The sequence below is a fragment of the Pteronotus mesoamericanus genome, unplaced genomic scaffold (genome assembly GCF_021234165.1).
Source record: "Pteronotus mesoamericanus isolate MK-2021 breed Mesoamerican mustached bat unplaced genomic scaffold, CSHL_Meso_final contig_221, whole genome shotgun sequence".
NCBI lineage: Eukaryota > Metazoa > Chordata > Mammalia > Chiroptera > Mormoopidae > Pteronotus > Pteronotus mesoamericanus.
The window spans coordinates 5,366,506-5,379,464 of record NW_026555092.1 but is presented as its reverse complement, the minus strand read 5'-3'; the positions used below and the strand labels follow the sequence as shown (position 1 = coordinate 5,379,464).

Sequence of the window (12,959 nt, the reverse complement as noted above, 5' to 3'; positions counted from 1 at the left end):
GGTGCAGTTACCCAAGGGACCAAATAAAATTGTATTGGCCCAGAAGTGGGGTGGGAGTGAGCTTAGGAGCAGCAGGTCTGCTGCTGGTTCTCCAACCATCCCTTTTGCCTATAGTGACAATCCATTGCTTGGGGCAATTCTCAGCACCCTAACCCAAGAGTAGGGGATGAGGAAAAACCCTGCTGTACCCCTGAGAAATTCCCTCCCATAGAATGTAGTCGTTTGTGGGCTGGGTTCACCAATCTGGTCTCATGCTAATCTTTTCACTCTGGCAGGGGAAATATTATCATGACATATCTTTCTTTAAAAGGAAAACAACTTTCCTATCCAGGTCACTTTCAAAAGCTGGAGGAGACTCAAAGCAAGCAGGGAGGGATTTCCCCCAAAGCCCTCACATACATTTCGATAGAGTGTGGTTGGAGTTCCTTTGCCTCCCCCGCCCCCCCACCAAGAAGGAAGAGGGGGTGACGCTGTGGAACCTGGCCTGAGATACATGGCAGTGCCAGCTGCCCCTTACCCACCCTGTTCCCACTTTCTCCATTCTGCCGATTGATGCCTGCTCCTTGAAACTTCCTGATCACATAAGGATAGCCCCTGACCCATTGTAACTCAATTCTGGGCATCTGGGAGCAGGGCAGGGCTATGGATCTCTTCTTCTTCATCCCGAAAGTAGGCTGGCTTTCCCTGTGAGCTGGGGGCCTGCTGGGCCTTCAGTGGACATGAGGCCACCATATGGCTGATGCTCTGGCAGAAGTGGCACTTCTTGGGCTGGGGTGGCAGCTTGCATTCCTTGGCATGATGGTCTAGACCTCCACAGTTGTAGCACCTGGTACAAAGCAGGATGGTAAAGTTGAGAAAGGAGTGAGGCGATCAGAAACTTTTTTTCTGAGGACACTTGGGCTCTTTCCTTCCCGGAGACCAATTTTCCCACTTATAAAAAGGAGATATGTGACTAGGTATCTTGAAGTCCTTTCCAAACCTGTAATTGTCTAGATGATTTTCAGATTCACGTCACCTTGAAAATACTGAAATACTAAGGACAGAAACCATGGACCCCAAGTCAGTATTATGATTTGGGGGATAGGTAAAACTCTACCATACCCTTAAGAAAACTGTACCTGCCTTGGCTGGCGTGGTTTAGAGGATTGAGCATCGATCTGCAAACCAAAAGGTCACTGGTTCAGTTCCTGATCAGGGCACATGCCCGGGTTTCAGGCTAGGTCCCCGGTTGGGGGCGTGGGAGAGGCAACCAATCGATGTCTCTTTCACACATTGATGTTTCTCTCTCCCTCTCTCCCTTCCTCCCTCCCCCTCTCTCTAAAAATAAATGAAATAAAATATTTTTAAAAAGTATCTGTCATTAAAAACATAGAAGAAATTAAAGGAGTCGGATGACACAATCTGTTTGAGCACAGAGCTAAGATGAATGAAACCAGCCTTTGAAGACCTGGCGAAGGAGCAACAAGTATAGATACACCATCTTGTCTCTACCACTTACACTTTCACATCCAGATTGCTTTAGTTCTGAAATAATAATGTGAGGTTAGTATCACTATTCCCACTTAACAACTGAGGCTAGAGCTCACAGAGCAAAATCACTTGTCAAATACCCTCCTCACATACTGCCCTCTCCTTGTCTCCCACATCTATACCCTACCCATCTAGATGTTGCCAGGGACCATAGGCTTCATTTTATCTTTGGCAACCTGGTCTAAGAAATGAGACAAGAAGATTGAGAGCTCTCTCCATCCTCAGCATGTCCCTACCAAGCCATCTAAGCCAACTTCCAATCCATACCTGTCTCCTTTTGATCTGCGCTTCTGCATGTTCTTCCCTTTTGGCCGCCTCTCACTTCCAATACAGAACACCCCACCAGGGCCAGTGACTCGAATAGATTCCAGGCCCTTGGCAGACTTCTTAAAGGTGAACTCCACTGCCTCACCCTCCTTCAGGCTCCGGAAGCCCTCCATGTGCAGCTTACTCTGGGGAAAGGAAATATGGTAGATTTTAATGTTAGTCTCCATCATACACCAACTCCCCCCAACAAAAACCCCACATACATGTATTCTTGTAATACAGGAAAAACAAGTGTTATAACACTCTCATATTATCAGTAAGGAAAAGGACTCACCACAATTAAGAACAAGAAATCTATGTTATGCTAACAGAGAACAATTATTTTATAAACAGATGCCATTACATTTTTTAATAAAGGTAATCTCATTCAAAGTTCCAAGTAAAATAGAAGAAAAAAAATTAAACATAGAATTTAAGGAAAAGACAATATGAAGCAAGCAGATGCATATATAAGAGAAAGTCCACTAAGAGAACCAAGCATATGTAGGGAAATCAATAGGTGAGGAAAACAATTCAATAAATACTGTTGAGAATATTAGCTCTATATTTGGAAATGAAGTGAGAATTCTACACTTTATGTCATATGCATACAAAATATATTCCAGAACTTAAATATGTATATGCCAAAAAGACCAAAACTATAAAATCAAGACAGATAATTAGACTGATAAAACTACAAAAAGCTGCTTATAAGTAAAAAAGAAAAAAGAAAAAGAAACAATCACAAAACGGGCCAGTGACCGCAATTTGCAGGACAGCATGATAATCTCATTGGTTCGAAGCTCACAGCACATCCCCCCTTGCCGCTTATTGCTAACAACGCCTCGCGGGGGTGACAGCCCCGCCCAGACCTACCCTGCAGCCGGTTTAAGGAACCTCTAGTCCCTTTTTTGTTCACTGCTGCATTTTGCACCTAAATAATGCCTCACACAGTTTTGAATTAATGAATAGGGAGGAGATTTTAATTATTTGACTTAGAAAAATGACCAAATATATTTAAAGGAAAAAAAGATTTAAAATAACGTGTGGCGCAATCCCATTAAAATACTGCATGTTTATACGAAAATTTAAAAATACCGACACTTGCAGGGAGCATTGGAGATCTTGCTTCCTGGCATATGCCATTAGTTTGGCTCAAACTCAAAAATTCTATAAAAGAAAAAAAAAAATACTGACACTTGCAAAGAGCCTAGCAGCCTTCAGGTAAACAGAGAGTTATTCACACAGCTAGTTGAGAGGCAAAGCCAGTGTCAGAAGAACCTAGGGTTCCTGGTTTGAAGCTCACAGACCATTGCACTTTGCCACTTGCTGCTTAACAACACCCTACTAGAGGTGACAGCCCCTCCCATACCCAAACAGACTTCATTACAGCTTCCTTGATTACTTTGACAAATGTCAACAAGGTGTAGTCACTATAGAAAGCAAAGTTCAGAGAAGCAAGAGTCCTGAGGCTGGAGGGAACATGAATAAGTAACATGAGTATTTTATACTGGTGGTGGCGAGTGGGACACTATTTCAAACTGGGTCTTAGATGAAACATGCTCTTTAGCCAGATGGGATCTCCAATTCATCAGTCACATTTTTGTTTTGACTTAAATGGTATTGCTTAAGACAATACCTCCACTGAGGTAATTGGTTAAGAGGACAGGCTCAGGTGCCAGATACATCCTGTTCATGAAATGCTGATTCTACCAACATCTGGTGGAGTAATCTTGGTCAACCATTCACCTTGGGCCTCAAATCCTTCAGAGACAAAGGCTAACAGCAATATATCTAGGTAAAGCTCCACTGCAGAAAGGTGCAAGCCCCCTTCCCTGTCGCACAGTAACTACCCTGAATTTGAAGTTAGATTTAATTTGTATCTTATTGAGCTGGGACAAGCCAGTGAATCAGGAGGTACTGGAGGAGCTGAATCAAGACCAAGGCAATGGCAGCTTCTCCTATTTGCCTGGTGGGCTCCGAGGCTGGGACACCCCCAGGTCTAGCTTTGATTCAGCAAGTTAGTGATTAAAAACAAGTCTGGAGACTGAGGGCCGTTCCCTCCTTTCTAACCTACGGAAGGAAAGTAAATACTAACTTTATGGTAGTACTATGAGGTTTGAAGCATGAAAAGTTAATTAACACGTAGTCTGTCACACATAAATCCCCACTGAGTGACAATTATCATCAACCTCTTCAAACTGGATCATGGTAGAATAACAGTGGGAACCGAGTGTCAAGAGACTGGGAATTCAAACTCTGGTTTTTATTGTTAATTAGAATCGGGAACTGAGAAAACTATCCCCTCCCTGAGTTCCAATTTACTGAGGAAACTCTCCTTATATACACCTTATAGAGACTTACTGTAAGACCAAGAAGGCAATATAAACAGGGACAATATGAAACTGACTAGTCCTCTCAGGTCACCCACTCCATCACTGGGGGATTTGAGGTCTGTTTAAGACTTTCAAATAGTTAAAAAAAAAACAACTGCAGTCACCTCACCATAACAGGTCAAGATTTAGACTGGAGGTCTGTAGAGGTGGCTCCCTGCCCCCGCCTGGCCCTTCCTAAAACACATACTTTGAATTCCTCTCTTATCAGATAGGTAATCAGCATGCAGCCCCACTGAGCCAGCCTCACAGGGCCTGCATCAGAAAAGAGCCAGAAATTCTTGCTCTCACCCCTACCCTACCCCACCCCCAACCACATACAAAGCAGGGCCCGCCCCTCTCCCCATCCCCTCCAAAAAAAGAAAAGGCTTCTGGCAGGGAGGGGCAAGGCTTGAGCTCCCCCAATAGAGCCCAGCTCCTGGAAACAAAGAGTTGACACTGGTTGGTTCTGGTGGTCAGATTCCTGGAGTTCCAGAGGCTGAGATTACTTTTACACACACACACACACACACACACACTCTCTCTCTCTCTCTCTCTCTCTCTCTCTCTCTCTCTCTCTCTCTCACCATTCATTGGTTTCTTCCTTCCTCTTCTCCTTGAGGTTATGGTCACTGTGTGAGAAATGGCTAGAGACACCTTTCTTCCCTAGTTAAGCTTGGTGGGTCTGCCAGGATCACCACCAGCAGCCATCTTTCCTTCTCTTCGACCTGCCTGCCACCCCTCGCTTCCAGGGGTGGAACTAAAAACAGGATCTGATTCCCTCACCTCTGATGTCTTCAGTCAAATCCTTTACACAGGAACCTGAATTAGGGTTACTTATTCAGATAAATTATTTTAAAGATTATTTTATTTTATTTTTAGAGGGAAGAGAGGAGAGGGAGAGAAATATCGATCGACTGCACCTCACATGTCTCCAACTAGGGACCTGGCCTGTAACCCAGGCATGTACCTTGACTGGGAATCAAACCAGTTACCTTTCAGTTCACAGGCTGGCACTCAATCCCCTGAGCCATACCAGCCAGAGCTCAGATAAATTATTTCATAGGTGATGTGGGAGGCATGTCTTCATTCTTCCTTTCCCAATTTGTTTAAAGAAAAGAGGGTGGGCAGCCTAACAGGGCAGTGCACTTCTTAGGGGAAGATAGCATTTAATCAAGCAGAAGTTTCATAAGGCTTTATTTTGATGGCAGGGAATGACTTGGGCCAGTTATGCCTTCTGCTCCCTTCATACCTCACCACTGCCTACTCTAACCTTCCTACATATCCATATCAAGTATCCCCATCCCAGCATCAACATATGCCTTTTAAGTTTAAGGAACTAAAAGACCAGACCTTAGTGGTCACTCAGGGAGTGTGGAGTAAAAAGCTCACAGGAAACCAAGACTCCCTCATCTTGCTCAGTGAAAGTTGGGTAGTTCTGGTTCTCTAATCATCTGTAAGAGCAGGGGATCAGACTTAGATCCCTACCAGCTCTGATCCCCTCCCCTCTTTATCGTATTACTCCTTTCTACCTAAGTGGCAGATTCAGGATTTCAGAATACCCGTTTTGGTCACAGGAATCAAGGCTGGGGTTCCAGCTTTTCTGTAACAGCCATGGCCATTCCAGTTCAAGGCTACTTAGGTGCCCAGTATTGCACACAATTTGTGGGGTAAACTATAGCTCGACTCGATAGTCAGCGCTATGCAGTATAATGCAAGTCATATAGACATTTTAAAACTTTCTAATAGCCACGTTTAAAAAGTAAAAAGCAGGTGAAACTAACTTTAATGACTCAGTCCTGAGGTGTCCTCACATTCGGACCTGAGCTTCATTCCTGAAAGCAGAGGGTTAGGTGGGGCTGGGACAAACCAACCAGTTCTCCCAGAAGCAATATATTTGATAGTTGATTTGTTAGGGAGGGTGGGGAAAGAAATTGATTCAGAACCACCCCCATATGACCTCTGCTCAGACATAGCCAGGACCACCAGCTCCTGCCTGGAGTCCTCCACCAGATGGTGCTGCTCATCAGTCCATTGGCACAAAGGCAGCCAAAGAGCAGAAGGAAGGAGCTGCCTGTGAAGACAAGTGTTCACCTAGATCTCTCCCCTCAGTGACTTTGGGGAGACATCTCTTCTGTCCTCAGGAAGATGGAGTTTCAAGGGGACTGAACTCTGCTGAGGGTGAGTCCCTGGAAGGATGGGGTGCTTACTCCTCACTCTGCCCCCACCTTCCCACTCACAGCACAAAAGAGAACCCTGGAATTTTAAGCCAGTAACCCTGTTCGTATGCAATTTACAAAAGCCATTTACTTGGATTTTGGTTTCCTGTCTAAATTAAAGTACCTCCAAACTGAGATAATTTAAAATTAATCGGTACTAATTATGTACTCTTCTTTCAAGTTTTCTCTTCCTTCCCCCCCACCTTCTTTGACCTCTCAGACTTAACATATAGTAATTAAGCAATTACTATTCAAGCTGAAGAAGGGGTAGATGTTTTGTGTAGGGTGGTTTCTCCCCCAACCCCATCCCCAAATTAAAAAACCCCATGGAATTACAGAAGGATGGTGTTATAGTTTGATCAGGAATGTTCCAGAAAGCACTTGCCCTGAGGAAAGTCACTGAAAACCACTTACAGGGTAAGTAGTAGTGTCACCAAATACAAGTTATTAGTTTCTCATAGTGAAAGCTTTGCTCAGGATGGTACAGCCTTTATTTGGGTCCTTGTCTAGAAAGCATGTCTCCTCAGAAAGAAAAGGACCCAAGAAGACACCATAATGCTCAAATTAACCCAGGTGCTTTTCTACCAACTTCCTTGAAAGTCAGTGGTTCACTCATTTTTAAAAGTGTTTTATCCTATTAAGATGGAAATGAAATAACTAATGACCACCAAACCCATGGCTTCCAATCTACCCAGAAAGAGCAGCTATCACTTAACATTATTTGTTCTGAAGGATGACCTGTGCTGACAAGGGCTCCAAACTGTTTGTGTACCCCTGATTCTTCAAGGAGCCCCTTGCTTCTTCATTCATTACTTTAGCCTACCCACCCTGAACTAGAAAACTAACCAGACAGCTAGTCCCTCCCTTTGAAGAGCTTACAGATTAGTTAGGAGAGAGGATAAGTATATCGCTACTAGATGTGAGGTGAGTAATCAGTAGCACCAGTAATGTTTTAAACCAGGTGAAAGATCCCTTTACACACACCACCCTGAATCCCCAAGAGTCCTAACCTAGACCCTGTCTGAAGTTGCACTCATCTTCAGAAAAAGCAGGCTCAGGCAGGTCCCAAGACGACACCATAATGCTCAATGCTGGGTTAATAGTTTCTCAGTATTAACAATTTTTTCTAACCTGGCCTCCATCTCTTGGGGTATTCTTTTTGCTCCAAGCCTTCTAATGCAGTCTTTTAGCCAGAAAGCTGTTTTTAAAATATTTGGGTTCTGAGGAGTGGTGGGGGAAAGCAGGGCACCTTGTTCTCAGTTTTAATTTTGGGGGGTTTAGGAGTTAAACCACAGGAAACACGTTAAGCTAAAACTCTTCAAATGGCCATGGAGACCTCAGAATCTCAGGGAACTGAGACAGTTTAGCTTTCTTGCCCCAGCTTTCCCTGGATGACCATGTTTCTCAGCTGGGGGTGATTTTGCCTCCAAGGGGCATTTGGTAACGTCTGGAGACATTTTTGTTGTCACAACTGAAGGATGATCACAAAGAGGAAGTATCCTGCTCAAATTATGTCAATAGTGGTTGAGAAACCTGGACTTAAGGGCTGGCCATTTGTCATTATGATTTTTAAATTCCTCTCTAAACCCCAGGGACAGGCAAAGAGTTCTAGATCCAAAGACCTGTGGCTGAATAAAAGAACTGTTAGAGTGATCTCTGAGTTTTTTTTTTTTTTTAAGGCTAAGGGTTGGTTTTGTTTCCTACTCATTCACACCCTAGGCGCATAAAGTGAGAGGGAGGGTAAGAACAGCAGTGGACAGCGTTAGGCACCAAATAGGCCCACCTGGGAAGGGAAAAGAAAATGTTAAATTGCTCTTTCCCCTTCCTCTCTGCTTAGGAAAGGGTTCCCAGATTGCGTCTGCTGCACTCCAATTCCAAGATACCCACCACCAGCAGCCAAAGAATGGGAGGTTTTCTTCTTAAAGAGAAATGTCTTACTCTCCCTCCACTTTGGGAGCACTTTCCTCCCCACAAGACAATTTTTAAGGATCATCCTGAATCTACATTAGATTTCCAGAGAGATATTTCTCAAGTGCAGATACTGGAATCACTAGTCTAACTTACTGCTATGGTAGGGTTTGAGGATTAATTCACGCCCAGGCAGCATGCTATCAAGACCAAATGCCCTGACCCGTGTGGCTCAGTTGGTTTGGGCGTCGTTCTGCAAAGCACTTGCTGGTCATGGCACGTGCCTGGGTTTGGCCCTCGGTTGAGTGGCTGATGGATGTTTCTCTTCCTTTCTTCCTCCCTTCCCCTTTCTCTAAAAATAAATAAATAAAATCTTAAAAAAAAAAAAAAAAACCCAACAAAAACCACAAAACTATCAAGTAAGACTCAGTCACTGTCTTGTGACTGTTAGTCATAATGAATTCTTGATTTCCTTATCCTAACATAACTCCGTCTTGATAACTTATTCAACTGTAGAATGTCCCTGGAAATTCCAAGACTCTGAGGCCCAGATTACCTCCTAACTAACCCAACTGAAACAGGGGGTGTGGGCTTCACCCCCAAACCTGAAAGTTCCTGCTTTCCTCTATCCCATCTAATATTTCCAGTTGCTTTTAATCCTATGGTTAACTGCCCTGAGGCACAGATCCATTTGCTCGGGAAAACATTCCTCTGGATCTGGTTATCACTGTGGGAATTCAGAACTAGTCACACCAAGGTGTTGTCTGTGGTATGTGGATTGTTTCCAAGATAAAGCTGCAGGATTAAGAAAGACTTCCACCCCTCCCTTAACCATCCATAAGTTGAATTAGGGGCATTGCCCATAGTAAGAGTTTATCAGAGACAACCTCTTCTGACCTATCTACAGGGCAGGACAGGACAAACTTTTATTTACTAAACATCTGCTCTTTGTATAGTCTGGCAATAACCCTTGGAAACCCTCAAGGCACCTTACCTCACCCCTAGCTCAGAATGTCTTCCACACCCAGGTTTTCTTTGTATCTTTAAACCTCTTGTGCACGAGGGGTCCCTGACTCTCATATATGCAGGGTTCCCATACACATGAATTAAATTTGGTTTTTCTCTTGCTAATCTGTCTAATGTCTACTTGATTAGACCAACCAAAAGAACCTTGAGGGTAGAGGAAAGTTTCTTTCTCCCCAACATCACCAAGGAACCTCAGATGATGAGGTGGTTATACCCCCCTATTCAGCAGCCTAGGAATGAAGGCAAGAAAATGTTGATTCTGACCCTTATTCAAAGCCTCCCAAAGTTGGGGTAGCTGTCTAGCCCTTCTCCAGACCCAGAAGGGTTTTATTCTCTTTGTGATCAGATAAATGGGAGAGTGGGAGAGCTGGCTACCCTGCTGAGGAGGGCCATTCAAAGCTGGTTCCTGTAATAAAGTGATTTAATAGATCTAAAGAGGCCAGTTCCCTCTTTCTCCCACAATTACTTCCTGTGGGTTATCATTCACATATGTAAATGAGACAGGAAAGGGGGCAAAGTCACTAGGAAGAACTACCTATAGTTGTCTGATAGGGGTAAGAATGAGGGCTACCAGGGGGTAGGTAAGGATCCTGCTGCAGACCCTCCTTGCAGATGTTCAAGCAGCCCAGTGACCCCAAGTCACCAACATTAACTGGCAGACCCCCATCTCCTAGGGTCACCTATATCCCTTGTTGCCCCCCTACACTCTACTTCCTCTGAGAGCCTCCCACCAGTCCACCCAGCATCTCCCTTCTCCACCCCTCCCCCTCCAGAAAACCATCCCTCAGGCTCCAACCCTTAATCCCCACATCCTCCATTCCCCTCCCCCATTGCTTCTAAAGCCAGCCTCCCCAAAGTAACCCCTCCCTGCCCGGCCTGGGTGCCCACCTCCTTGGCCTGGGATTAGCAGTTTCTTCTTCTCAGGCCCAGCCCCAAACCTCCAAAGATGGAAGGGACACAGGCAACGACTTCCATTCATAGTCCTTATGAGTGGCTGGTGTCCCAGGACCACCGGAAGGCTGCTAAGGGAGGCCAGGAAGGAGGGAAACCTGAAGTCTCTGGCTCCTTGTTTGAGACTAGGAATGTTAGCACAGCAGTGAATGGCTGTCTGGGGCCATAAACGCCAAGCTGAGGAGAATAGGACCAGAGCCTAGCCTCCGTCGACCCCCTGCCCTGCGACACTGAATTTCACCCCCACTGTTCTGACCTGCTGTAACTGAGAACTTGGGGTTGCGACCTAACTCCCTCCCAGCCTGGCCCAGGAATCTAAGGTCTGGGCTCCTTAGATTTTTCTTTCTGGTAGGAACTGGACAGCACAAGCCCAGTCGGTAAACTGTATGCCTGAATCTGGTCATTTGGAGGAGCTTTCAAGCTCCCAAATTGACCCTCTAAACATCTGCCAAATCCACCTAGGCAGGCCCCAGGGAATGAGTTTTGTGTGACCACCTGGGTGAGGAGACCTGGCTGACTTTGTAGCTTTACCCTCGTTGGATCCTAGAGCAGTCTCCCTCCTTCTTCCTGCCCGGGAGCTCCATTCACTTGTTAGTGAAAGGCGCTGGGCGCTGAGGGCCCTTGCAATGGCCCGGCATGTGCTTTCCTGGCCGGCTTGCTGCCCTCCCCCCACCGGCAAGCACAATACAACCTTAGTTTCTGCCACATGGGGTCACCTCCCTGCCCCTGCCCCCTTCCCAGGGGAAAGAGGTAACAAACACGTGGTAAGCCAGAAGGGTTCCCGGAAGGGAGTGGGAGGTGCTGATAATCGGCTCTGCCCCTCACTCTCGTCCTGTTGGAGTTAGCCAGGAATCAGATCTGGGGTACCACAGCAAAGATGGGAACGCACAATGAGGGCCCTTGATCGCTCTCGATCCAATAGACGAGTGTGTCCGCCCACCCTTGAATATTCGCGCCAATATCCCCTTCCCCGCTAAAGTTACCAGAATCGGTCTCACCTGGTGCACAAAGACATCCACCGGTGGGTCGAGCGCGACCCCGGCGCGGGCGGTCATGGACAGGAAGCCGAACCCCATGCGCACGTTGAACCACTTACAGATGCCGGCACCGTGCAGCAGCTGCGGCTCCTCTGCCGCCGGGGCCGCGTCCGCCGGCGCCTCCTCCGGCGCCTTGGCGCAGCCACCTGGAGATTGGGAAGGCGCTCAGCTCGGGGGCCACGGAATTGGAGGAGCCCCTCAGAGGCCCAGCAGGGAGACCCGGGTGTCCATCCCGCGGGTGGACACCCAGGAGGCTGCAGTTACCAAGCAGCCAGCAATAAAAGACCTGTCCCGGCTGCCTCCCGCGCTCCCCAGCCTCACGCTGAGGCCAGTGGTGCCCCCGAAAGTTTTGCTCGTTTTCCCACAACACGTTGCCCTGGGACCGACTGCCGGGCAAGGCCCTTCCTCTTCTCTCCCCCTGCCCTGGTAGCTTCTGTGTGCACGCCACTGGGACACCAGCGTTCTTTGCTCCACAGATGACCCTCTCTCTGAAGCAGGAGACCGCACAGACTTGGGGTCCTTTGGCCAACCTGGGGAACACTTTCCCACCTCCCTTTTAAGTGGCTGCTGGGCGCCCCTGCAGCCTAGGGTGTCCCCAATAAGTCCCTAGCTCGAACCTGCAAACTGCTGGTTTGACACGGAGCCCATGGTAGTCGGCTAAGCCCGCGCCCCGGGCCCCAGGTCGGGCGGCTGTTGGCCCCAGAGAAGTCCGGAGGCAAAGGGGTGGCTCAGAGAAGAGGCAGCTACATCTTCCCCAGCACAATAGCGGTGGGAGGGCCCACGGCTTTTCAAAGGCTCCCAAATTCTAATAGACAATGACCCAACCCCCCGCGGGCAGCCCCCTCCCCTCTCCTCCCTCTTCTTTCCCCTCCCTTTCCCTTCGGCTCCAGCTCTCCTGCCCTCCCCCACCCTGCGTTCTCTGACACCTCTGGGGTGTCCCTTCTCAAGAACCCTGAGGTTTGACACCTCCTCCCCCCACACACATCTGGAATTAGGGGCCGTCACCCCTGGAAGTCTTGAGTACCTCATATTTGGAATCCTTCACTTTAATGACTCGTTGGGGGCCCCAAAGCAACATACAGGTGGGGGGACTGTGTGTGCATGTGAGGGGTAGTTTTAAAACCATGTGACTTCTCCCACACACACTCACACACTACCCCCGCCCCCCGCGCAGATAATTATACATTCCAGAGAGTTGGGGGAGGGAGGTGTGAGCCTGGCAGCGCTGGCCAATCAGAGACACAAACCACCTGTCAAGGGAGAAATGGATGAGCCCTCCCCCTCCCCCAGCACTTTAGCGCCCCTCCCCCTCCCTTCCCCTTCAGGCCTCCAAGCTGACCCGGCTGCTCGGCGCTGACCCGCTCTCACCCCCCACCCCCGTGTGCTTAGATAGACCTGGAGTTCAGGATACAAGGAAGCCTGAGATGGGGAAGCGCGGGGGGAGGCTGGAGACCCGGCAGGACTGGTCTTCAGTCCACACCAAGGCATTGCCTCTCAAAGTCTGCTAGTCTTTTCAGTTTCTCTGCCTCCCTGAGTTACTCACTGAGTTTTTTGTGGGTTTTTTTTTTTGTTTTTTTGTTTTTTGGTTTTGGATCTCTCAAAGAGCTCCT

General features: G+C 47.4%; 1 protein-coding gene across 1 annotated transcript; it reads right to left on the bottom strand.

Moving 5' to 3' along the window:
- Positions 1 to 609: 609 nt before the first annotated feature.
- On the bottom strand, positions 610 to 11,997 carry LIN28A (lin-28 homolog A). Its single transcript, XM_054571495.1, has 4 exons — positions 11,967 to 11,997; positions 11,311 to 11,495; positions 1,798 to 1,982; positions 610 to 826 (listed from the first exon to the last, which is right to left on the bottom strand). Exons 1-4 carry the CDS (start codon positions 11,995 to 11,997, stop codon positions 610 to 612), a joined length of 618 nt encoding a protein of 205 aa, XP_054427470.1.
- Between the last annotated feature and the right edge of the window lie 962 nt (positions 11,998 to 12,959).

Bases quoted from the DNA above. Each gene is read 5' to 3' on its own strand.
- LIN28A (XM_054571495.1), bottom strand. From the start codon at position 11,997: ATGGGCTCCGTGTCAAACCAGCAGTTTGCAG. The intron at 1,983-11,310 runs GTGAGACCGATT...TCCTTTCCCCAG, and splicing joins TGGATGTCTTTGTGCACCAG to AGTAAGCTGCACATGGAGGG. The intron at 827-1,797 runs GTATGGATTGGA...GCTTTGTACCAG, and splicing joins CGCAGATCAAAAGGAGACAG to GTGCTACAACTGTGGAGGTC.